General features: G+C 35.9%; 1 protein-coding gene across 5 annotated transcripts in view; it reads left to right on the plus strand.

Annotated features, from left to right (window-relative positions):
- The window catches only part of MPP7 (MAGUK p55 scaffold protein 7), an 86,528-nt gene extending 60,355 nt beyond the window's left edge, over positions 1 to 26,173 (plus strand). For 3 of the 5 annotated variants that reach the window (XM_088150293.1, XM_088150295.1, XM_088150294.1), the window contains exons 12-16: positions 12,809 to 12,979; positions 20,058 to 20,138; positions 20,733 to 20,826; positions 21,470 to 21,578; positions 22,176 to 23,334. In XM_088150293.1, the coding sequence (XP_088006419.1) occupies positions 12,809 to 12,979; positions 20,058 to 20,138; positions 20,733 to 20,826; positions 21,470 to 21,578; positions 22,176 to 22,511 (791 nt within the window). In that variant the 3' untranslated portion in view covers positions 22,512 to 23,334. Of the gene's footprint in view, positions 1 to 3,068; positions 3,090 to 4,393; positions 4,436 to 12,808; positions 12,980 to 20,057; positions 20,139 to 20,732; positions 20,827 to 21,469; positions 21,579 to 22,175 lie in introns of all 5 variants that reach the window. The other 2 variants (XM_088150296.1, XM_025167404.2) reach the window with 2 other exon arrangements.
- Positions 26,174 to 26,563: the final 390 nt, after the last annotated feature.

Here is a 26,563-nt window from a genome sequence, read left to right on the forward strand (position 1 = left end):
GAAAAAATGCTGTTTTGCTGCTGAAATCAGGCCTTAAAATACATGCTTTCACTGTGGTAAAGAAAATAATAAAATAATAAAGCAGATGTAGTAAATGGACTGTTTTTTTAAACATTTAAACAGTTCTGTTAATGGATCACTTTTTTTTAAAAAATGCCAGGTTAATTAGTTTCAGTTCCAAACATAAACATCTGTAATGTAATCACTACCTAAATTGCAAATATGCATTATTTTAAGTACTATGTTATGATAAAAATATTTATCACACCTAGAGTTTTCCATTTTAGTGACATGTGTTAGTAAGAACATTATAATTAAATAAATAAATGATGTTTCGTGGCCAGAGAGCCAGTATGGTCTACTGGTTAAGGCTCCAGGCTAGAAAGCAGGAGACTCTGAGTTCTAGTCCCGGCTGGGTGACTTTGGGCCAGTCACTTTCTCTCAGTATGTCGCAACCAATGGATCAACATTCGATTGATCTGGAAAAGAAAAAAAAAAGACCCTGCACATGTGGGAAAAACGCTAGGAAGAAAGAAAGAAAAGATATTTTTTGCCCACCTTCCCACTATTCTTCTTTTCCATGCTGGAATCCATAGAAATACTTCAGTGAGCTAAGCATACTGTTTCCTGAAGTTTTTTTCTGTATCGTGAAAACATTCAAGGTCTGAAATAACCTTCGGTTTGTTATGTTCTCATTCTCCTTATCTATCTCAGCATCACACTCAATACCTCACCAGTTTTCATTCTGTCAGCATCCAAGTATGATGACGGGATATAAGAAAATTAGAGGTGGAACTGTAATAGAAAACATAAGAGATGGGTGATTTGACGAAACTGAAAATGCTGTGCATAAAACAGATTCTATAAATGAATAAATAAACATTTTGAGATCAGTGGATATTTAATTCTATATTCTCCACATTATCAGAATAAGGAATAAATAAATAAAAACTTCCATTAATATATGTGCTATGCCAGGAAAGAGCAGTGATGATATCAGCATATCAAACAGTCAGACCTCTAGCATTTGCCCAGCTATTACTGATGTTTTATTAAAATCCTGGATTTGAAGAAGTAAATGGGGCTGATTTCAGACAAGGTAACAGAGTAACCAAGCCCAGGAATTGGCTAATCACAAATTTGTGGAAGGCACAATCAGGCAGAAAATAGTTCCTGAGTCTTGTAAGGCATCATAAAGCCAGTTAGCAGATGGCCAACTCTGTATGTTTCATACAGTAGCACCTAGTATCTAGATTCATGTATGTAAATATGTGGTGTCTCGGTTGCATGTTATCCATTGGGTGATTTCTCCTGAGGACTAGGATGTATCATTCTTACAGTCATTCAGCACAGTGATCCTTTCTTTTTTGTAGTGGCTATTTCATGTGCCCTTTAAAGAAATAAAAACATTTCATGGTTTTGCCGAACCTCACTTCATGAGTGGAAGTTAAATTCACAAGGTGATATCCAAGCAAGAAGTAATGTATTTTATTAAATCTGAATAAGTAGAGTGCAACCAAATTTATATGCTGGCAAAGCTATAAAGTTATAACTGATAACAATACTTCTGTTAAATTTTACAGTCTGCTAATTCATTCCCTTTAGTAAAAGTGATCTCACTTTTTATAAAGGTTTCTGTCTTCTTGTCAATTAGTAAAATACATTCTCCCTCTTATCTCAAAGACAGTGTTTTCCTCCTGCCTTTGAATGAGATGGTCCTCTCATGATTACCATTATAGCAAAATGGTTTTGGCCTGACACTTTTTTCCTTCCATTTAATTAGCACCATGCATTGCTTGATTGTTGAATTTCAATATTTTTTCATAAACATTCTCCTTTTAAAAAAACTAGTATTTTCCCTTTGATATTTTCTTGCATGGATTGTTTTTGTGGGATAATTATAAAGTTTGTTTATATTTTGAAAACATTTTATGTATTGTCACTAAGAACAATGTCTCTAGAGATTTTTAGACTTTGTTGTCTAGATCCTAAAGTTATACTACAGTCTGAAAGATCTGTTTTTAATGTTTTGTGTGCACATGCTCTGGATTGATTTATGAACCTTGTGGATTGTTACTGGGTAATAAAGTATATTATAGATTAGAAGACACTGTGGCTTTTCCTAAACTTTATTGGGAAAAAGTCATGCATCACCTATATCTTCCAAATGGTACATATGTAGGAAATTCTGAAGCACTCTATATTGGATTAGAAATGTTCTTTGTTATACCTATAGCATTATCTGATGTCATCCATTGGAAGACATTCTTATTTTAAAAATAAATGGTTAATTTTGTACCAATGTCTATTTAAGTAATGCATTGGATATTTATTTAGCCACATTCTTTTTTCCATTTCATTTTTTTCTCCCTTTGGGTATTCTTTTTGGGTATTCATTCTAACAAAATTACCTCCAACTTACAGCGATAGATACATTAATGCCAAATATCAGTTGACAATCAACTGACAGTTGTAAATATGGAAATGATAAATCTCTTTCAGAGAAACAGGTACCAAGTTAAAAGTTCATATTAATATAATTGTATGGCTCAGGTCACTGTTGAGAACTGTTTGTAGGACTGGCCCTGAGATGTTTGAACATGTTATTTGAATTCCAGCTAATAAAAGGGGCAGTTAGGTAATGAACTGATCACACAATTATGTAATTGAAGGCACCACACCCTCCGAATATTATCTATGTAAGACTCTTGATAGTTCAACACCGTAGCTAAACTAAACAAGCAACCATTTCCACCCAAAAATTAGCTGCCCTCATTTTTGCTTCTGTCTCAGCTGAATTCTTTGTTAATGAGAGAAGACAGGTTCTGGCAAATTTAGCAGGAGGTTAGCATTTCTCTAGTACTGGCTGTCCCACAACACATGTTACATTAATTAACAAGAGCAAACTTTGAAACCTCCTTTCCAGTGAAAGCTACTTCAAATTATATTCTTAATGTATTCTCAATGCTACTCAGTTATATGTTTTCTTTTCTAGTTTTTTTATTATTTGCTGAATATATTACTTTAAATAAACTGTGTCTGCTTGTTTGTTTTTTGGCTCTTCTAAGCTGAGGAGACAGTTGAGTGTGGTAGGTGTCTTTCTCCTGAGTTTTCAATTTTTAATTCTTCCACTGTGTTCTCAGTCTGTGTAATCTTTTGGCCTCCTACTTTTCCCCCCTTTTTGCTTTTCAGAGAAAATTGAAGGTACCCATGTAAGTTTCCCTGCTCGGTGGTAGAGATCGCTTGAAAGCTAGATTAATTAAATCATCTCTATTGTAGAAGCAATTAGAAAATTAAGTACTGCTAGTAACAGCACATTTAGTGATACAAACTAGTCATTCAGCTATTGTAGTACAGTTCCAAATCTGAATTGTCATGTGCTAAGAAGGCTGTGAACAAGTTGCTCATGTGCAAAGTAACATGCATGCATGAGGATAACTGGGGTAAAAGCGTGGGTTTCTCTGGGTATTACCCATTACCCGATGTGCCTTTTCTATTTGTTATTCCCTCCGTATTTCTCTTCCCACATAACAGTGCTCTGGAAAGAAAAGATCTGCCTGCAGAAACATGCCTTGGTATATGGATTGAATTTGCAGGCTTTGGCTAAATTTGTGGTAATTTATTTGAATGTTACTAAATAAACATAAGATAATAAACAGGTGTGTTCATTCCAAACATTTCAGTGGGACCAAAGATAGAGTCAGCGCGATTGCATGATTCCGAAATATTCTACTTCATTTTTTTTTAAAAGTTTTTTCCATCGCAGATTTCAGTGACATAATTTTAGAACCTATTTTCTCAGCATACAGTAAAATCAATCTATTTCCCCTTCTTTCCTTTGTAAACTGTTATGCTGCTGTCATTTGCAGAATACTTATAACCACTGCAGGCCATTGAGTTCACCAAATCAACTGTTTATCATAATTAGAAAACTATAACTTGCTTTGTCAAGGGAGCTCTGGCATATTAAGATCAGCATGAAGATGTTTGGGATTGAGCAAACGGGCTATATGTTCGTCAGAAACCCTTTCTGTCTGATCCATTGAGCCAAACATGAAACCTCTTTGATATTCTTTGTAAATATTTTTATCTCTGTGCTTCAGCTACTGCATTTTTATCTTCCATCAAATCTAAATAGAATGCCTTTAATTTCTGTCATTGAAAGGCCGTAAAGACACAAAGCATGCATGTTGCTGTGTTCCAGAATCTCTTGCTCAACTGTAGAACAATATACCAATTTATTTTCAAGCAATGATATATTGAAGGCTTTTCATGCTAAGCTTTATACGGTTGTCATTTTAAAGTAACTCTTCTTTTGCATTTATGGCTGGGCTTCTAACTATTCTGCTTTATTTCTTGGCTTTCGTTCTGTGTGCTTTTACACTTCATCCAGAGGAAGTTGAATGTGCTGGTCACAACAGTGGAGCCCATATAGGTGAGCAGCTGCTTACATAAAACTCTTTTCTTCCTCAGCTTTTTCCTGGATGGGCTACAAATTTGCAGGTAACAAATTGGCATCACTGCATGTTGTGAAACTGTTAGATTAAAAAATGGCTCACTGGATTTGACACAAAGGATCTACATACTAACAATCATCTGTTTTGCTCATTTAGAAACAGGGAAATTATTGAAATATTGTCTTTCCTTTAGTTTAATTTGTGAAGAAATTGACTTCATTTTCTTTAGAGTTATGTATTATAGTATATCCTTTCAATTAGATTTGAAAAGATCATAGTGCATCTTGTGCCATCTGGAAGGAAGAGCAAGTTAGTCAGTATCAGACTGGCTCATTTTTGCCTGCCTTTTTGATGAAGTACTTTCGCTGGCAATTCCTTCAGCATTATGCTCAATACCATGTTTGTTTTGATACATACAGTACATTAGAAAGAAGTTAGGTTTGGGTGTGATATAAGAATAATTTAATGAAAAGTATGAAAGGTCTCTTAAAGACATACATTTTTAAAAACAACCATTCTAGCTTACTCACAAGTGTGTTGCTTTTGTACATTAGTCTGTGAACCAGAACGTGACTTTGTACTATATGAGGAATAATGGTGAATGCGGTTTTAATGACTGTATCCCTAGTGATAACAACTTTAGGTGATTAATCTCTGTAGCAATGATGTAACAGAAAATTTATGCAGGATTAGCCAGGATACAGCAAGTGAAACAACATACATAAGGTAGCACCAACAAATGAAGAAGAATGTGCAGTGCAGAGAGACTTTGTTGTCAGTACAATATCCTCGGTGGTTGACACACCATTGCTTCTGGCCCACTGCTTTGTTTTGTATGCCAGACACAGTCAAGGTTAAAGCTTTCATACCACTAATAAGTGAATTATATATAAATGCATAAGGAACTGGGAATATGCATCCCAAAGTATACCTCAGTTTCTCCAAATAATATGTCAAAATGTCAAAGACAGTAGATTCCACAAGATGCCACAGCATTATGCCTATCCCGGTGTTTTGTTATTATGCAAGATGCTGTCAGACATCTGATGATAATATACTGTGTGAGTCTCTCTTTGCAAGATGGCAGAAGGTTAATAATTCTCCCATCCTTTTTGTTTTTGAAATGAGCTTTCCAGATGAGGTGAAAAAGGAACTGGAGAATGTGCTGAAGAAGGTGCTGTACTTTTTGGTAATTTGTGCACCTCACTTCATTTTGTTTGCTTAACAATAAATCAGCTGTTAGTCCTGTTTTAGGCAACATATAGGATCCCACTGGATCATGTGTGACACGAAGAAGCTACACCAACAGACTGTGGTTAAGAGAAGAGCTTAATGTGTGGTGTTTAGTCAAATGACATTCTACACCCAACAACAGTGTAGCTTGACTGATGGTGCCTCTCTGGTCACTGGAGCTGCCTGAACATGTAGAGGCCTATGCAGTTGTTCAACTGTTTGTCACTGTAAATCAAACTGTTTCGAGCAATGCGTTTGAATAACGGTGTGTTGATATTTGCTTGCATCCTAACTTAATGATCCAGTAGGAGTGTTCCACCCGGTGACTAGTCCATGTACCATGCCAAATAATTATATTTAGCCATACTTCATTGAATACAGCACTATTGGCTAGATGTGTACAACACACTAAGCTGTGTGTGTGTGTGTGTGCGTGCGTGTTTAGACTTACCACAATGGATAAACGTTCCACATTTGCCAGTAAGCAAGAAAGGAATATTTTGTTCCCCTCTTCCTTATAGTCGTTTGCAAGCTGAAAAATCTGTTCTAGAGGGCATGGTGATCAGAAAGAACGGTGTTCGGCTAGATGGACTGTTTTATAGGACAATGTAAAATAGAAGAAAAAGTGGCTGCTTCCTCAGTGTGTCTGGTGTAAATTTCCACTGGATAGTAATCTCGTATATGAACAGAAGGACTTTTTTCACAGAAAAAAAAATCCTTCAATATGAATACTTTCAGTAGGTAGGTAGGTAGGTAGGTAGGTACATCTGTTTCCAGGTAAACTTCATTCATCCAATAGGTGCATGCCTATGGCTGTGATCATATTTAGGTGCTAGAGATCATTTCTTCTCCCATATAATATATATTCTCTCAGAAGTTGAGATATTTACAATGTTAACTCACATTTTTCTTATTACTAGAGTTTGTTAATATTCAAAGCAAAATTATTTTTCACTTGCATTACTTTATACTCTAAGTGTGTGTGTGTGTGTAAATAAAAAGCTGTGCTTCAATTTCCTATTAATATTTGCATACATGTTACATTTTTGTTTTATCTGTGTACATTTATGTACACATTTACAAATATTCTCTACAATGAAACAGTGGTGATGCATTTATCTGTGTACGTTTATGTACACAGATAAATGCACCACCATTGTTTCATTGTAGAGAATATTTTTATAAATAAAAGCTACAAAGATTAAAACTCATATCCTATTGCTGGATAAGTAGATAGATTTTACTGTTTTATTTGTGGTGATTGTTCCTAAAAGTTAGGGTATTAACTATTGTAAGTGCAGATAATTCAAAATTCATCAAGTCTGTCTTCTCATTTTAGTTTATACCATATACAGCACTGAGCATTCTTTAAAAAAAAAAATGAAACTAGCTTTCCACCCATCCATCCATCCAATTTATATAGTTGCCCACCTCACAGATATGACTCTGGGCAATGTACAATAAAACAATCAGTTAAAACAACAGTTAAAACAACAATTAAAATCTGATTGTTTATAACAATTTACTTATAAAATGAGGAACTCAGTATCATCGTAAAACTTAGATTTCTAGAATGAAATCTTAGAAGATAGCTTTTAAATTTGAGTGCTTTGTGTTTATTCTCAAATTTGAAAGCAAGATTTTTTTTATTTCTGGTGTGGGACTCAAATGTTTAAGTTCAGCAACTCTCCTACAATAAACTGCATTTTAATATAGCTGAGCATGTTCAATTTATTGCCTTGCTGTGTTTGGGTACACTTTTTGTCATGGAAGGCCAAAATGGCAAGCATGCAAACTGCTATTGGTAATATATTATTTTGAGTTTGTGTGTGCATGTGTGTGTATGTGCATATATGCACACTTCAAAGGGTTCTTGAGATCTAAGCTGTAAACCTAAATGGCATCCTTTCTGAAGCTGGAAAATGTTTAGTCTTGCTCCATATCTGTTCCTAGGGTCTGAATTATTCATAAAGCATTTTTTAAAAACCTCATTGGATGTATTGGCTGTGAAATGTTAGTTGAAAAGCAGACATAAACATTCTGTAAAACCTGTTGTGCTCTAGGCTGCTGGAGAAATGGGGCCCAAGGATGAGATTTCTGCATATAGGAGCTGACTTTTCAGGGTCTTTCATTGACGTTATGTGGGACAAAGCCCCTTAGGGAATAGTTTGCTTTTCCTCGGCTGTGCACTTTAGAACTGGCTGGGAGCCTAAACTTGCAGCAATAGCTGTACTTTCTGGAAAGTTGAGGCCAAATGAAAAAGAGAAACAGAATTTTCATGCTGGGACAGAGACTTATTGGATCAAATTGTAGACGTTTTCTCTCTCTTTTTTTTTTAAATATAATTGCTTTGCTGCTGAAATTTGGATGGGGTTGGCAAGAATACCCTTCTTTCTTAACAATGCCTCAGGAATCACAGTGCATTATGAAGTAGCATCATAAGTAAGGCACTGTGGAGAAATGCTACTTAAGTTACTTCCTTTTTTGGTGATTTTAGAATTTATTTCCTCTGTTAGATTGATTGATTATGCGCTATTAAGTCAGGGTCAACTCTTAGAAACCATATAGATAGATTTTTCTCCAGGACAATCTGCCCCTCACTTGGTCTTTCAGGTCTTCCAATGATGCACCCATCGCCACTGTAACAGATTCCATCCACTTTGCTGTTGGCCATCCTCCTCTTCTCTTTCCTTAGACCTTTCCTAACATTATAAACTTCTCCAGAGAGCTAGGTCTTCACATAGTGTGCCCAAAATTTGATAATTCTAAATTCAAATGAGAGCTCTGGATTCTGTTCTGTGAACAATTTGCTGGGGGGGCAGGGGGGGGGCGGGATTTGTTTGTTTGTCGTTTGTTGTTTTTTGGCTATCCATGGTTCAAAAGAATCCATGGTCTTTCATCTTGCTTCTTCAAAGTCCAGGTTTGCTCTCACAGTGTCACGGGGAAAACCATTGCTTGCACAATTCTGATCTTTGTAGGTGTTGTCTCCCCCCCCTGGCCCCTGTTATGTTGATTTCAGTTTATATTCCATATTTCTGAGATGTCTCAACTGCCCAATCTGAGAACATGAGGCAAAATTTTCATCTTAATTTTAAAATGAGGATATAAAAACTTTTCTTCTTCCCTAGACCCTAGCATTGCACAAAGGATTCTTGACTTCTACTGTGTGCTACCTCCAATTGAAGTCCTTTTGTTTTCTCTGTTTAAGTGGATGATGGACTGATAATTCACTTCTGTGTGTAACAGGAAAGTATTGCTCTTAGAGCACTGTTGAGTGGTGGGAACACTTGGCCATGTTCACTGGCCCTCAGTGATCTTAGCTTCTCTGAGGAGTGGTGTTCATTGCATTTATGTGGAGTAACATATTCCTTTTTCTTCCATAAATGTCTTTCCTATATTAATAACAAGCCTTTTGCTGGCTTTAAGATGTGACACCTTCATCAGGCCTTGTTTGTAAGTTTCTAGTATCCATCAGCTTAAGCTGTATTTCACCAGTAAATACTGTGCCACTCGAACTTCTGCTGCATTGATTTGGCAACAATAGATTATACAGTTGGTTTACTTTCCAGGTGTTTTAGTGATCAAATATGAAGCGAGCCTATAACTATCAAGCAAGTAAGTGTCTAAAGACCCTTGTGATTTCAGTGGACACAAATTCAGCAAAGAAAGAAATGCTTAAAGAAATATTAAAATTTAGTAGGGGCCTAGCTGTATCTGTGACTGCTACTTTTCTCTGCTACCATGATTTATGAAACTGCACAGGTTTCCCCATAGCTGACTAAACAGGAAATTATTTTATTTTAGAATTTCTCCAAAGTGGACCCTACATACAGGTAGTCCTCGCTTAACAACAGTAATTGGGACCAGAATTTCCATTGCTAAGCAACATGGTCATAAAGTGCGATACCACGTGACCACACTGCTTAGCAATGGAATTTCCTGCACTTCTGGTTGCCATCATTAAGTGAATCACTGCAGGTCATTAAGCGAGGACATCATGTGGTCGCCATTTGCAACCTCCTGCCAGCTTCCCCATTGACTTTGCTTGTAGGAAGCTGGCAAAGAAGGTCACAAATGGCGATTACATGACCACAGGGATGTTGTGACCGACATAAGTATGAGGACCGGTCATAAGTACTACTCGTTCAGTGCCATTGTAAGTTTGAAAGATAGCTGAACAGGTGGTCGTTAAACAAGGGCCACCTGTATTTCTAAAATCCATAATGTTATTTGCATTTTCATTATTACCAGAGTTAAAACATAAATATTCTTTGTAATCTCCTTGCATCACCTTGATAGTTTGTGCCTGTGCAGATCAGTTCTGTAACAGATGTGGTTCTGTAACATTCTTTAGCTAGGGTGAAAAAGCAAGGGCTCCATTCGCTAACTCCCTAAATAGAGCCTGACTGCCAAAATCTCTTCAGTTTTTTCCACAACAGTGTTGAACGCTGAAAAGTGTTCCTTTGTGGTTTGTCTGCTCCAGATCTTTTTTCTCTCGTTTCTTCTTTCTTCTGGATTTCTTAAGAGAATGTAATTCTGTATTTTGCCCTTTCCCAAATGTCTTTTGGAGCTCCTTAGTTGTATTATGGCTTGCTGGGGGCTATTGTTTTAAAATACTGCAGCTTTTCCTCCCCACAAATGGTCACTATAAGTGTCTATTTTGTCTTTGTGGCATTGGAGCATATATCCTTGCCAAAATTTCATGCCACTCTCCTGCCTTCACATTTTTCTGGAAGGGCAGCCTGTGAAGCAGTCAGTATGGATTCGAACTGCCCATTCTTAATTATTTATTCTAATCTTTACTCAAACCCCCATTGCCCCAATACCTCATGAAGCTCATAATATTGAAACCATCAAAATCTAAGTGACTCCTAGGATCCCTCTCAGCACCATCATCATTCATCTCAGAATAGCACCATTCCAAATGCAATTGGCCCCATAGCACTATATTACTATGGCTATTCCGTCTTCACAAGGTTTTATCTCACTCAGGATTTCCTTGGGATCAGAATGCTTCTGATTGCAATGTGTTGACAGTGTCTAAATCACTACCTGATCTAATCTGCTCAGCAGTATCTATACTGTATACTTCCTTATCAGTGGAGATCAGTACCATCATACATGATAACAGTTGGGCCCCAGTTGGGGAGTGGGTGGTGTGTATATTGCAAATCTTGGCAGATTTCCAACCTTTAAACGGTTAAGAATATACAGGTAGACCTTGCTTAACGACTGCCCTGTTTAGCAACTATTTGAAGTTGTAACTATTTGAAGTGTAACGACTGCACTGAAAACAGTTAAGAATATACAGGTAGACCTTGCTTAACGACTGCCCTGTTTAGCAACTATTTGAAGTTGTAACTATTTGAAGTGTAACGACTGCACTGAAAACAGTTAAGAATATACAGGTAGACCTTGCTTAACGACTGCCCTGTTTAGCAACTATTTGAAGTTGTAACTATTTGAAGTGTAACGACTGCACTGAAAAAAGTAACTTTACAACCAATCCTTGCGCTTACAACTGTCACAGTGCCCCCATGGCCATGTGATCGAGATTCGGGCACTTCGCAACCAGTGGGCGTTTACAACTGTCACATCATCCTGTGGTCACATGATCACCATTTGCACACTTCACAGCCAGATTCTGTCAAGCAGAGTCAATGGGGAAGCTGGCAGTAAAATCACAAGTCATGGTCATATGATGTCTCACTTAATGACTGTGTCGCTTAGCAATGGAGTTGCCAGTCCCAATTGTGGTCATTAAGCGAGGACTACCTGTAATCTCCACATCAGTGCCCTGAAACTTCTACCAATTTCTAGCAGTCTGTCACAACTGGCTGTAGACTCGTTTGGAGGTCAAAAATATATTGTGGAAGAAGATGGCAAGCCATCTCTGTGTTATTGACAAGAAAATAACATAAACTTATTGGTGTAGCAACCAGGAACTGAGTTTGAAAGGGATTTTTTGTAAAACATTAACAAATCTTCAGGAAACTGTACTTAATTAACTTCATTCTGATCTTAATGTTTATGATTTGCTGACTCTGTAATAATTTTTTGATAAACACATAATTGAGAATGATATTCAGTGTATATAATACTAAATTGGGATATCGGGTTTGAAATCCCCCATTCATTGGTTTACCTTGGAAAGCTTGTTTTCTGTCACAGCATAATACTTCACACCAGTATTTCCAAGTCAGAAATACCATTCTGGTTGAATAAATGGAACAAAGAACAGTATTTAAAACCAATACATCTAAATAACTGTAGATTATTTATATTGACTATTCTAATTTTTTTACTCCACCTATTTTATTATCAAAGTGACTATATTGCATGATATGATTTTTTCCCTTAATCCTTCTTTATACCTTGTTTAATGAATGCATTGTGATTTTGTTGTTAAAACCTGCTTCTTGCTACTGAAAAGATTGCATTATTTTTAATGGAGTTAAAGACTGTGGTATTATTAATGCCTTTCTAGAAATATATGTCACTTTGAATCAATGTAGATATCAACTATATGAACTTTGCTATTCATAATAGGGATATATGTAGATGATCAAGCTGTGTCCTGTTAAAGTATACTATGTGTCCTGCAGTTACTTATTACAATTCTGGGTGTCTGTTGGTTTAAGGGGTTTTTTTAGAAAATTTTGCAGACTTGAGGGCCAGAGTATGTTCTTCATTTTCAATGCTTGAGAAATATGCCTCATCTGTGAAACTGAACAAATCTTAGAGAACTTCTCTAATTTTTATCTACAATACATATTTATAGAATTAGTGCTTCAAGAAAAAATAACTGAGTAGCCCAAATGAGCTGCAATCCTCTTTGGAGGAAGATTGGAATCTCCGAAGTATTTTCTGATTTGTCAACAGAGATTAAAAAAAAAAAAGTCACAGTAATTTCACTGTCCTAATACATGACTTTGCACAAGCTTATGATATTTGGAGGAATAGATGCATTCTGTATTGTAGTCTATATATATTTATATGTAGAAATAATGGTGAAAAATATTCATAACAAAAATAGTAAACGTTTTGTTTGAAGGAACATTTGTTTGAGGTGGCCTACATTTACAGTTGCTTTTTTTTTTTTTTTAATATAACTGCAGCTGGTTTTAGGAGAAGTTTTCGCCTAAGCAGAAAGGATAGAAAAACAAACAAGACAATGTATGAATGCAAGAAGAGTGATCAGTACGACACAGCAGATGTCCCAACCTATGAAGAAGTAGCAAAATATAGGCGGCAACCTAATGAAAAATACAGACTTATTGTCTTAGTTGGTAAGTTTTAACTCCCCAATTAAGAGGCTAGGTCAAATGATTGAACTTTAACTGTATGGTTTCCAGTTTTATTTCAACTGTTTTTCATTAATTGACCATATTTGTTTTATGTTTTTAAATTTGCAAAAATTTCAAATAAACGTAAGCGTAAACAGTTGTATGTGAATGTCAGAAACGTCACCTGTAAATTTCAGCCTTGATCCATTCGTTATAATGTCCTGCTTTCAAAGAAATGGTTGTTGTTGTTTAGTCATTAAGTCGTGTCCGACTCTTTGTGACCCCATGAAGCATATTGTGCCAGGCCTTCCTGTCCTTCACTGCCTCCCTGAGTTTGCTCAGTTCCATGCTCATTGCTTCAGTGATGCTATCTAACCATCTCATCCTCTGCTGTCCTCTTCTCCTTTTGCCTTCAATCTTTCCCAGCATCAGGGTTTTTTCCAAAGAGTCCTCTCTTCGCATTAGGTGACCAAAGTATCTGAGCTTGAGCTTCATTATCAATCCTTCCAATGAGCAAAGAAATTAAACAGATATAATAAAGAATGTAGTAAGCTAGCAAGTTAAGATAACTGTGCTAACCATTTTCTTCTTAAGGCTTTAAGAGACATCTGAATATTAGCATTTCCACAGAAAGGATGTTTCATAGTTTTAATTGCCAACATTAAAGGTCCTGCTCCATACTAAGCATTCCACTATCTGAATATGTTAGTTTCCAAGCTTTTCTGCAACATATAGCCTTTTCATTACAATCTGTATGTATAGTTGATGCAAAAGGAAAGTGCTGAATTCCTGCCTAAGAATTCTGAATTCCATTGCCTCAGGGCTTCAAATAGTTTCAAAACCCCTAGAGAATTTCTCTACTACTCCTTTTCCAGGTCACATTTTCTTTGTTGCTGTATGCTTGCTTGTTGTTGGTCATCTTCATCCTTCCTAGGGCAGGTCTGCATTTCTGTTTGATCCATCGTCAATCCAATCCACCCGCTGCTTCTTGAATGCAGTAGCACATGGCATCATCATCCACCCTTTCAGTCCATCACAAATACATCCCCAGCCCGTGTTTTGAAGCTCCACTTCAGAACTGTGGTTTTCTGTCCTAAGCCTCATCTTAAGCCCTTCCAGGCAGATGGTCTGTAGCATTTCTTCTTATCTAGTGACAGCCGCAGCTCCAATTAGCTACAGCACCTGGCATACACCCTCGCCTCATGTGGCTGGTTGCCCCCGCCCCCCCATACAGCCATTTCATCCTGAGCCATTAGTTGGCATGTTCTTCACTGGTCAGCCCCTGCTACTGCCTCTCCTCCTCTTCCTCTCTGTTGTTATTTTCATCATCATCTTGTGGTTGATGCAATGATAGCTAGTTCAGTCAATGGACCTTTCTCACCCCATGTTTTCCCACTCCCTCTCCTTGAATCTCCCATCTCCCAGTGGGCATCCTTTCAATTTCTGGCCCTGCTGGGCAAATCATTCTCCCCTTGCTTTCACAGACTCTAAAGCTTCTCACCCTTTTCTTCCCCCCCCCCCCAAATCTTTAAGTTGCAGCATAGTCGTATTGGAATAAAACTACGTTTCAGTGAATGCTATTTCGCTTCCATAAAGCTGAATCATCAGTCCTTCCTTCCTACAAAAGTCCTTCTCTAGTCCCACAATAAAACATAGAAGCAAAGAACACCCTCTTTGCCTGGAGTATTGTGGTATCAGAGCAACAATGGTACAATAATGTCTTTTATTTGTTTTATTGTAAGCTGGCTAAAGTCATGTGAAAGTGAGATGGGCGGCTATATAAACTGAAAGAATGAATGAATGAATAAAAAAAGAAAGGATCTGTGATACTGTTGAAGAAGAGAATGTGGGGAGGGATATGAAGACATCCATGGGTGCAGACATTTGGGAAAGCAGAGGAAAAGCATGGCAACCAGTGAGGTGGAAACAGTCCCTGAAAGGAAAAGGCAGACACAGAAAGACCACCCATACCTGGCCCTGCCAGGGGAGGCTTCTCTTTCCTCTACAGATGGGAAGTGCAAGAAGCAGTAGAGTCAGGTCCTGTGGTACCCATAATCTGAGCACCAACCCACTGCAATCCAGACTGGAATTTTAAAAGATGGCTTCAGGAACATCTGGAATTGCCTCTACTCTCTTAAATTGACACAGCTCACTAGAGACAGTAAACCATGAGCCAATCTGTTGTTATGTAGGATTATGTTATGTAGGATGTAGGATGTTATGTAGGGTTCCTAACTCCCCCCCCCCCAAAGAAATGGCACAGAGCAGCTTTTGTACTAGCAGAGGTTTCATCAGTTACTCTTTCCTTCGAGCTTTAGAATGTCATTTTCATGTAATTTCCGTGACTCAAGAGTAAAACTGCTATGGCTTTATGATGTGCCAATAATAATATTCTCTATTCTTGCATAAATTTTGAAGCTCAGGAATGTAACTTCATAATAAATAACACATGAAATTGTCTATACCGATGCATTATGTTATATAAATAGGCTGAATCTGAAGTTTTTTCAGATAACAGGTCATTCTTTACTGTGTTTTTAAATTACCTAACTTGCTCTGTCATAATTAAGTGGGGACTACTAGCTGCCCCTATAGGTAGGGGCTCTGTCCTGTTGTGTTTACTGTTTCTATATTCTCCTTATAGCCAAAACCATTGAATGTTCAAAATCAGCCATTTGGATCAACTAGCTACATACATGTGTTCCAAAACATGGATTCTTGAGTTTAATCAACTACAAAATGAAGTATCAGTTTAAAAGCCTGTAGTGTTTTTCTGCTAGTAAGAATACTGTCCTTTAAGAAATGTTCTCATACACATAATTTAAAATACAACTATTTTCAGCTCTTCTAGTATTTGTCGCAGTACATTTTTGCTTCCTCTACAAAAGAATATAGGCCAATGTTTCATTAGCAGAATTTTTCCCATTATAAAAATTGCAAACCAGAAGAAATATGACCCTCTATCAGGGAGTATTATAAACTATAGTACTGCTGTTTTTATAAAGCTTATATCCAAGGGGATACTTAAAATCAGTTTTTAATAAACAGCTTCGCCATTTTCTATTGCACAAATTCAGGCACCTACTACTGTGACCAAGAAATTGTGGGTTCTACGCAGCAAGTAATAACATGGTTGAGTTACTTTTACACCTAAATCAACAGAGCCCTGTGAAAAGTGTGATAAGTAGACATTTTATAACAAATCACATATGCTAGGTATAAGAAATATATAGAAATTTTATTTTATTTTATTTTATTTTATTTTGGAGATAAATCAACTGAAGAAAGTGTGCTTTTACAGTAACAAAAGCAGTTCACAAATTTATTGCAGACCTTAGTCATTTTTATGTTTTTTCTCTTGGTATTAGAAACAGCTTAAGTCTGGCCAATATCATAAAAGCCTTGGGTAAAATGTGGAAAAACTGGCAATATTAGTAGAGGCATAGTACAAATGATCAGATTTAAAAGCTTTATGTAAGCTAGTAGCAGCATCCAATACGACATGTGAAATAAGTTTAATATTAGTGCCAAGGAACAGAAGGATTGATAATTAAATTTTCACACAGTTAGTTGAGGCAAAACTGGATTGGATTTTTGGTTGGAATCTGTTTAAGAAATAATTTCCTAGCTATTTTTAACCAAATTTACTATCCTTTACCTCTTTATAACATGATTTGGACTTTATTTATCCCTGTTGATTTAATAAGAACATTTTCATTTTTAAAATAAGCCGGAGTAGCCTGACTGTTTTCACTGTTGGTTTGCAGAAAGCACACGCTTATGTTTCTGCACATGTTCTGTGCTTCTGTATACTATTGTTTCTTGGTTCTTGACAAGCTTGCTAGGGCCGCCTTCTTCTGCCTGTCTTGGACCACAGCTCCCCTCATTCTTCATTACTGTGACGATAGTAATAGCAGTGGGGAAAGGCCCTCCATCTCTCCTTTTCTGTTTCTATTTCCTTTTAGAAGTATATTTCAATCTATTGAAATGGAGTAGGATGGAAAAAGCTACATTCTTCTTTCTATTTTACCATTCTCCCAATACATAATTCAGCTTTTAGAATAGTGATGTGCAGAATTTAGAGGGTTTTGAATTTGAAACACCCCATTGCTGCATGTGAAATAGACTGTTTTGATCATTTCAGAATATTTTTGGCTTGAAACACTCAAAATGCAGGGTTGTTTGGAGTTCAAGACACTTCCAAAATGGTTGAAACAGCTTATTCTGCACTTAAAATAGCCGTTTCACACTCAGAACAGTGCAGAGTTGAAACATCACACTTATATTGCATTACCTGCCAGGTTATTTGCTTGCTTGCTTGTTTGTTTATTTTGCTTCGACTAAGAGACCCAGACATAAGCTTCAGTCATGTCTGGCAGGTGATTTTATTATACCAGGACCTTAACATTCTGAGATACAGAGTAGAATAGTAACTGCCACCACTGAGCAGCTGTTCTCCTTAGGGTATTTTTCATGATGTTCCAAAGAAATCTTCCTTCCTGTTACTTGCGCCTGCGTGCTATTTCTTCTTCTGTACTATGAGAGTATAAAGAGCAAGTTTCCCAACTTTTCAGTTATCTGTAGAGTACTTGGTCTTAAATCCACAACCTTCTTTTCAAAGCTATATGTGCATGCAGTTTCTGGACTTCTGTTTCCTACAACTGTAATAATATTTTGTTGCCCATTGCTTAACCTATTCTAATTGTGCAGGAGTTTGCGTGTTCAGGTAATTTTTTATTATGATAGCTTGTGCACGTATCATTGCAAGCTATTTGTAGGCCCTCGTAAAGGAAGGATGCTTTGATAGAAATGAAACAACTAGTACTACTGTTGGCCAGAAATACTGTATAGTTACTTAGCCTTGGGATAGGATGTTTATGGATCCCTGTAGATGACATTTTTGCTAGAGATAGTGGATTTGTCCGGATGGAAGGGATTTTCTTGCTATTTTTTCTTGCTTTTATTTGATCTAAGGTGCCCAGAGCCATTTTGGAGTCAAGCGTGCTCTAAATCTCAGAAATACATACATACGTATGTACGTACATACATACTGGAGATCATTTATTGGAGAGTCATGGTCACAGAATTCAGGAGGAAGGAAAGACATCTTACATTGTCCAATAGTTTATGTTGTCCAATGTTGTAAATAAAATTTACAGTCCCCAATGAATCAATTTTAGAAATAAGTTGCTCCTCCTTGAGCAAAAAACATGTGGCACTGAAACAAGGAATTCTTCCATGAGCAGAAAGATCTCTTCCACAGATACAACAATCCTTCTACTCATGGAATAAAAAGTTAGGATCCAAGCTACAATGTTTACTGAATTCTATTTGAGATATTTGTTCAGCACCAAATAAAGTCAGTTGTTATTTGCCTGAGTGATTGATGACACTCAGCAAAACAGTCAACACAATTAGCAAATACTCCTTGAGCATCCTAAAACCTTCTCAGCAAAACAATGGATAGGTGGAAATCAAAATGTATACTTTCCTGTGGAGAATTTCAGCAGTACATTTATAGCTGACTTTTTCTTATTTAAATCCATCTTTAAATATAACAGTAACCTGTAACCTGAAACAACAGATAATTAATTTCATTTAGTTATTTGCCATCTGATAGAAATATAATTGTATGTAGCAATTATCTTATATGTCTTCTCCTTTAAATATATGCTGCGGAGTAGTGCCAATACAAAAATATTGTGCTGATACTGGCAATAATTTTCTTACTGCAGTTATTTTGAAAATGACATTTACACTTTAGACATAAATCCATAGCAATTCATCGTTTCCCATGCAAAGCAGAGATGAAACTTGACATGCATTTTTGCATAAGCACACACAGTATACAAATAGCAATTTGGCTTTTTGGGGAGAAACTTTAAGAATGGTGAAGAATATTTGTCCTTCATCGATACATCTTATAAGGCATCTGGGAAGGATAATAGACCTCACCAGTTGTGAATTTTTATTGCTGTCAAGGGTGTGCATTTGGCTGTATTATTAGCAACATGCCATATAACAAACCACAAGTAAAGTAAGGATTCATGATCTTGTTATTAACTCTTGGCTAATTTGTTTAATTGAGTAAAGTATCTTCTTTCTGTGATTTTGGCCTAATCTGGGGGCATCAAGGAGGAGGGCAGCTACTTGAATCCAGGGAGGAGAGAGACGGCAGGTGAGCAAATGGGGGGGTCGGAGTGGTAATTGCTCCTTGTCCTTTACACCACTGGAAATTTGTTCCAAACAGAGTAACTAGAGAGGGGAAAAACATCATAGCAGGAGCTAAAGAAAGGTTGGAGAGAGGAAATCCATGAAATACTAATCCTATCTTGTATATCAATGTGTATGAGGGCATCTTGAGTATCTTATGAGGATCCACAGGGCCCTGCAACTAGCTGTGGCTGAAATGTATCATCATCATCATCATCGATTTTTATAATACATTTAAACTTGGTTAGTATTCCTCAATAATGCTTTTTCCCATGTTAATCTTGCCTCAATTATAAGTAACTCTTGTAAAATATAGAGCTTTGTTTAAAAGTTTATACTTAGTCTCTCTCTGAATATTTTCCTCTAAGCACAACAAGTAGATGAACTAAATACATTCCTGAATAGCACACAGCTTTTCTTGAGGAAAACCAAAGATCTTCTGAAACAGCTTTTTTCTTCAAGAAGATGTAATCACACTTTACTATTTTAAGTACAAAGTATGGGAGATATTAAATATACTGGAGAAAAAAAGAAGGATATAATGTCATGAATTTTGAGATTAGTATCACTTTAATCTCTATATTCCATCAAGATTCTTTTTTAACATTAGCCAATTGACCATGCAAGCCTGTGTTTCTTTGGCAGAATAGATGACAGGCTATTGATTTCAAAGATAATGAAAAGCCAGAGTTTGTGAAACCCACAGACTTTGGCAATCTCTTTAGATATCCGCATAGTGAATACTGAAGATACTGGAATTGTTCCAATAAAAATGTTTTTGAGTAACATTTTGGATTTCTAAACAGAAGGTACTATGTTATAATATTAATGATCAGAACAATTGATTGAAACACATTTAAACTTTCAGGTCCTGTTGGTGTAGGACTGAATGAACTAAAACGGAAATTGTTAATCAGTGATACTCACCATTATGGTGTAACAGTTCCACGTAAGTGAAAAAATCCACTCTGTCAATTCTTAACTGTATGATTCAGTTTCACTTTAATTAGCATAAATAGAATCTGCTTGGAGTTGAATATGGATAGGGATATGGATATCTGAATTAAGATTTTTTTAGGATCTTTCACTTGATGAGGAATGTAAATAAATTGGCTTCATTTCTCCAGTATTGCATGGGTGGAAGCAAGCAGAAAAAGGGCTTTTTCATGCCGTGAAAGCCAACATGGTCCTCATGATATGCATTTTTCTTTCGCCAGCCTTCTACCAGCTATGGAAATCACTAGAAAGGGGAATTCATGTCAGAGTTACAGTAGATTGAGTAGTCAAATATAATGGGGTTATTCCTATTTGATATAAAAGGTACATGACAGCAAGGAAAGGTTATGTACCAACCAAAACCCATTCCAGATTTGTATTTGTAGAGGGACAATGGAATTCTTGTATTTTTTCATATGAATTTCTGAGAGTTGAATTCCATCTACTTCAGTTGCAACAGTTTGTTGTTAATTAAAACCAGTAGAATAGAACTGTTTGTTTCCATTCATTTTCAAACTGGTTTTTAATGTTCTTTCAATAAAACCAGACACAACAAGACCTCGAAGAAGCCAGGAAAGTGATGGTGTTGAATACACTTTTATTTCCAAGCACTTGTTCGAGACAGATATACAGAATAACAAGTACGTGGAAAGCAAGAAATTCATGTCATAATATTTTGTGCCATTTTGCATTGCTAATATGAGAATGTTTCTTCATCTAAGTGTTATGCCAAATGCTAGAGCTAAGTTGATGAGAATTCTTGGATGCCAAGATCATAGTTTAAATTTTAATTTCTAGCATAAACCATATGTATTGCACTTGAATGGGCAATTTGAACACTGACAAAATACATCATTTGAAATTAGGTATTGTCCAAAGACAGATATGTAATGGTTTTAAAAACAAGATGAATCTATCAGAAGTTTCTATCTCTGCATTTAAAGGGTGTTTTTGAAAATAGGAAAGAATTAACCATATTTGTTTTGTGTTCAGTGTATATGCTGTGCAGGTTTACACTAATTGTTCTAGGGTTGTCAAAGGTTTGGAAGTTGGGCAAATAAAGTTTTGAAATAATTTGAATTTGAGATACATACTTTATAATAATTATAATTTTCATTCAATTTTTAAACATCCAGGTTTCTTTCAAAAATGTTACTGGGCACTTGATCCCCTGGGTCTTCTGTGTCAATGTAAAGATAGCAGATTGCCTTTAAAAAAAAAAAACAAATCAGACATATGGACATAAGATTTGTAAATTAAATATAAAATTATTTTTTATTTCAGGTTTATTGAATATGGGGAATATAAAAATAATTACTATGGTACCAGCATTGACTCAGTTAGATCTGTTCTGGCAAAAAATAAAGTTTGTTTGTTAGATGTACAGCCTCATGTAAGTAAGCAATAAGGTATTTTAATTTTTCTACCGTTAAGCTAATGTAAACTGCACTCTGTATTAAAAATTCAAGGGGAAAATTAGTAGCGAAAGAGTTGTTAATGTCCTAGCACAGTGTTGTCCAAACTTGGCCACTTTAAGATGAGTGGACTTCAATATGGCTGGCTGGGGAATTCTGGGAGTTGAAGTCCACAGTGACCAAGTTTGGACAACACTGTCCTAGCAGTTGCACCTGGAGCTGTTAGCAGAATGAAAGAGTGGACCTGAATATTAAAATACTATCTGCTTAGCATAACATCTTGTTCAGAATTACATCCTCCCTTATTCATAGTTTTATGTTAAGGATATTATAATACATGAGCAAAAATGACTTGGCATTTCAGGAAATTCAGCAAAGAATCATTTGAATGAAAGACTATAAATTGTGCTAAACAATTAAAATGCTACTTAAATTAAACCTAATAACAGTATCTTGGGGAATGACAAAGAAATAAATGAGAGAAATGCTAGATAGACACTAGAAATGACTTGTCTTGTTCAGAGTAAGTAAATTTTAAAATAAGCATGCTCACCTTAATATTTTCATCTCTCCAGACAGTGAAGCATCTAAGGACATTGGAATTCAAACCATTTGTGATATTTATAAAACCTCCATCAATTGAGCGTTTAAGAGAGACACGAAAAAATGCCAAAATAATTTCAAGCAAGGATGAAAAAGGTGCTGCCAAGCCTTTCCAAGTGAGTAAATTTTGTGTTCCTAGAAGTGTGAAAAAATGCCTTAATTTTTGTACCTTTCAGACTTGGTTATCTAAAAATACAAAACTTGGACAATTCCTTTTAATCTATTTCAGCCATGACTGCCAAATAACACAGTTTCTTAATTTGGAAAACTGTGATACTTTTTTCCAAATTAAGTGTGTTCTTTTTTAAGATTTCTATCTTATTTTATATGGTTGCGTTCCATTTTTTCCAAAAACTGACATAAACATACTGAATGAGCTGTTGAAGGAGACTTAGGAATCTAAAAGGAAGGTTTCCTTGGATTTTTCTCAAAATTCCAAAAATAAATATTGTGTCCTACTGAATCTCTTGCTTACAGCAGACCTAGTCTTAGGTAATACACATCTCAGGGCATCATTCCTAGAAACACTTTAAAGACATTTTTCTAGTTCTGTTTCTAATACACGGGCATTTTAAAATTATCGGTTAATGGCTGATATACAAGAGAATGGAGAAGGTTTGGAAGTTGGGCAAAATAAAATTTCAAAATAATTTGAATTTGAGATATATGTTTTGTAATAATTATAATTTTCATTCCATTTTTAATGAACTGTTAGATAATGTTAAACTTCCATCTTAAAATCATATAGCAGAACTGAAAGATACAGTGAGAAGAGGGCATTGATTCTCCATCTGTGGCTGCTGAAAACTAATTATTGGAATATTTACAGCAGGGGCGGTTTATGGGAAATTGCCCTACATATGTGGAAATGCCTTCCAGTTATGGAGCCAGGTTTTTATCCAATATATAAATTATAATTTTCTGTAAGTTTGATAGTTCTATGAATTGATTTGCTCTTACTCTTGACTAATCACTTCTCTTTATTTAGGAAGAAGACTTTCAAGAAATGATTAAATCTGCACAGATTATGGAAAGTCAATACAGCCATCTCTTTGACAAAGTTATAGTGAATGATGATCTTACCACAGCGTACACTGAACTGAAAACAATTTTTGACAAACTGGAGAGAGAAACATTTTGGGTCCCAGTCAGTTGGGTGCATTCCTAACGCTACACAAATGTTTCACAATACTCTAACATGGTACTTAGTTGGGCCTAGGTGGACATATTGTTGTTGGGGTCCTTTTCTAGTTATGACAAGTTAGATACACATTGCAGTAGAATGTCAATCTTATTTTCTGTGGATTCATAATAGAGTTTTCTAGGCAGGAGATCACAGTGAAGCCTTATTTTTACTGGATTGTGTTCTTATTTTTTTAAAAAAGCATCCTCAACTATTGTAATACCATCCTTCATAAATAATTTGCACTCTACCATGACATTTCCTTTAAGCTAAGATTTGTTAGAAGATCTTAAGATGAGAGATCCCTGCTAGCACCCTATCTAGATTTGGTTAGCACTTGAAAATGTTATAACTGGAGCATTTATTTGTTATGAATGTAAGTGTCTGTTCAGTGCTGATCTATATATGTAGAATGCAAACTGCTTCTCTACATTCAGCTTGACATTGAGCAAATTGAAGTTACTTTGGTGGAAAAATTATCTTAATTGTTTTCAATCAGCAATATATAATATTTTACATCTTAAGTATTTGGATATTGACCTTTGGTGGGATTTAAGACAATGGGATTTTCATTTAGGCCAAGCTTGAGATGGTTTGAATAATTCTTATATAAGAATGAGATAACGTGGTGGAGGGTAGTAGCCTTTGTAATTGAGTCAGTTGTATAAATGTATTTATATAAATACTTGATTAATTTAAATATATATCTTTCTAAAACTGCCTTTGAGAAAAACCTACAAGTTATGTTTCAGTGTGAAAATCTGTGAATCATTCCCATTTTACACAAGGCACATGTCATTAATGCTTAAAGCTGCGTTCTCTGAAATGAAGAAAGAAACTTGGTTTTTGTTGACACCAAATATGTTACTGGATAAAGAGAGAGATCTGTTCTGTGTTAGTGGATCTGTCCGACCGATAGCATGCGATGATGATGCAACATCGCCTTAGCATGCAAAGAGGAAGCTTGGTTATTTTATGTTAACATATAAAAGTGTTAGCTGTCTTAGATAAAGGCAGAGGACTTTAGACATATATATATATGAAAAGAGATTCAAATAGATTTTTAAAATATTTCTTCTCAGTGCAGTTTGTTAAACAAATCCACAGGTCTCTATGATATGAAACCCTGACTTGACAGTTCAACATTCCATGTAAATATTTTCGTTTAGATACAGATGATTCACCAGGCTTTTGCCAAATCAGTGTAAATAGGTGGTTGCATTTATGTTTCCAAATTATATTACACACAGGAAGTGTCACCCTTCCCAGGTAGACCAGACAGGAAACACGACCAGATAAGCTGATTGTACTTTATTGTAAGGTCACCTAACAGTATCTTGCAAGACTGAAAGTACGAATCTCCCGCCCTCTGTTCTACAGCCTGATAAGTTAGGGAGGTTCCTTTCTGAGTTTCTTCTTCTGCTCGTTATGCAGCTGCAGGCTATACACTCTCTTATCCGACCATTCCCTAGGCAGCATCTCTTCCCCCTGTCTCCCAAGGTCGTTCCCACATACCATTACAGGAAGTGCCAACAACTACAATGTAGTCTTGGGAATCTACACTAGTGTGACACATCCTGTAGCTTGGCACTGAATATATGCAATGTACTCTTCAAGGCTCAGGTTTTCTTGTATTTGGTGAATTAAGTACCATTTAATTCACATGAAAATATGATCAGGATTATTTTTTTCAACTAAAATGTTCCATTTTTAATTTCTTATCTGATTACATCACTGTGGTTCTTCTAACTGTTAAGTCCTAAGTATCTTTGATTATCAGTGGATACAACAATATCCAGAGTGCAAAAGTGCCTGGTATCTGCCAACATCTAAATTTTATATCTAAGATGATCCAAAGTGCTTCTTTAGAAATAGATTTTTCTCTTTAGATATAGCATGAAAGGCTATTCTTAAAATGTTTTTTTGTTGAGAATAAGGAAGCATTTGGCCTATTACTACCACATGTTATGATAGCCCAGAGGATCTCTAATACTAGGCACATAAAATATATCAACATTGTGTTCATACTAGTGATAGTGGAAATTGTTAATCTGTATGAGATTCCTTTGTTCTCTGTTTTGAGAGAAAACTTAACATCTCAGTAGCTTGAATGGAGTGGCCCAAGTTTGTTGTGGTTTTGACATGTTTATTTTAACGAGAATGTAATTGCCTTGGTCCAAGAACACTGGTGTCCGTGGAGCTTTCCATAAGCGAGAGTTGTGTGTTTTTGTTTTTTAGCGCAGTGGAATCCTCTATGCATGCACATCTGGACTGTGTGGCGCTTCGGATCATATACTTAGCATGGAGAGGTCAGAATAAGCAACAGAGAGACACTAAAGTCCGTTTTGCTAACAGCGAAACTTGACAGTTTTATAAGCCTCAGCAAATTGTACTGCATGGTTCTTAATACTGTGTTTTTATATTTTAAATACAAATATCTGTATTGTATTTTTTGCTGTTTTGTCATTGTAAAACAATGTTACACTTTTTATACTGTTGGATTCAGAGCAATACTTGAAGTTGTGATCAATTTCACTTAAACTGATGATGTGCCTGAAATACAGCTCTATCACCAGAAAACAATAAATTATTGATACAAATTTACTCAAGAAAATGTTGGTTTTTTAAAACGCAACATCTTATTTGCCTGGAATTCAAGTTGTTCCGCTTAATAAAATTGTACAAAAGTAAAATTACATTTCTATTAGCTATTCTCCCTATGAAAATAATTGTAATGAATTAAAGAACCAATGCCTAGATTTCAGCCACACTAGTCAATGCAACAGACGTCATATACGCTATTCTGTGTTTTTACAATCAGAAGATGAGACTAATTTTCCAAATAATTTATCATTTTCCTCTAACTCGTACTTGAAGATGGGTCAAAGATTAAGAATCCAGCAGGCCACAAAGAGTCCTGAATTTAGAGGCCCCAGTGTGAATAAAAGTGAAGTGCTGGTTGTACAAGTATAATAATACTAATAGTACAGTGAAACTGATAAATTATCCCTTCAAAGGGCAAGGGACTTTTCTATCATTATTAGTTTCATGTTTCCAGGGATATTTTTAAAGGGTGTAAGCTGAGCAATTCACAATCCAGTGTCAAATATTTTGCTGCCGAAATTCATCTTCCTATCAAATCATTCATTTGAGAGAGAATATCTTATTTATTCCTTT

This window comes from Python bivittatus, unplaced genomic scaffold, assembly GCF_059951505.1.
Source record: "Python bivittatus isolate LINGU-HERP-01145 unplaced genomic scaffold, Pbiv_v1 ctg000610_np1212, whole genome shotgun sequence".
NCBI classification, from domain to species: Eukaryota; Metazoa; Chordata; class Lepidosauria; order Squamata; family Pythonidae; genus Python; species Python bivittatus.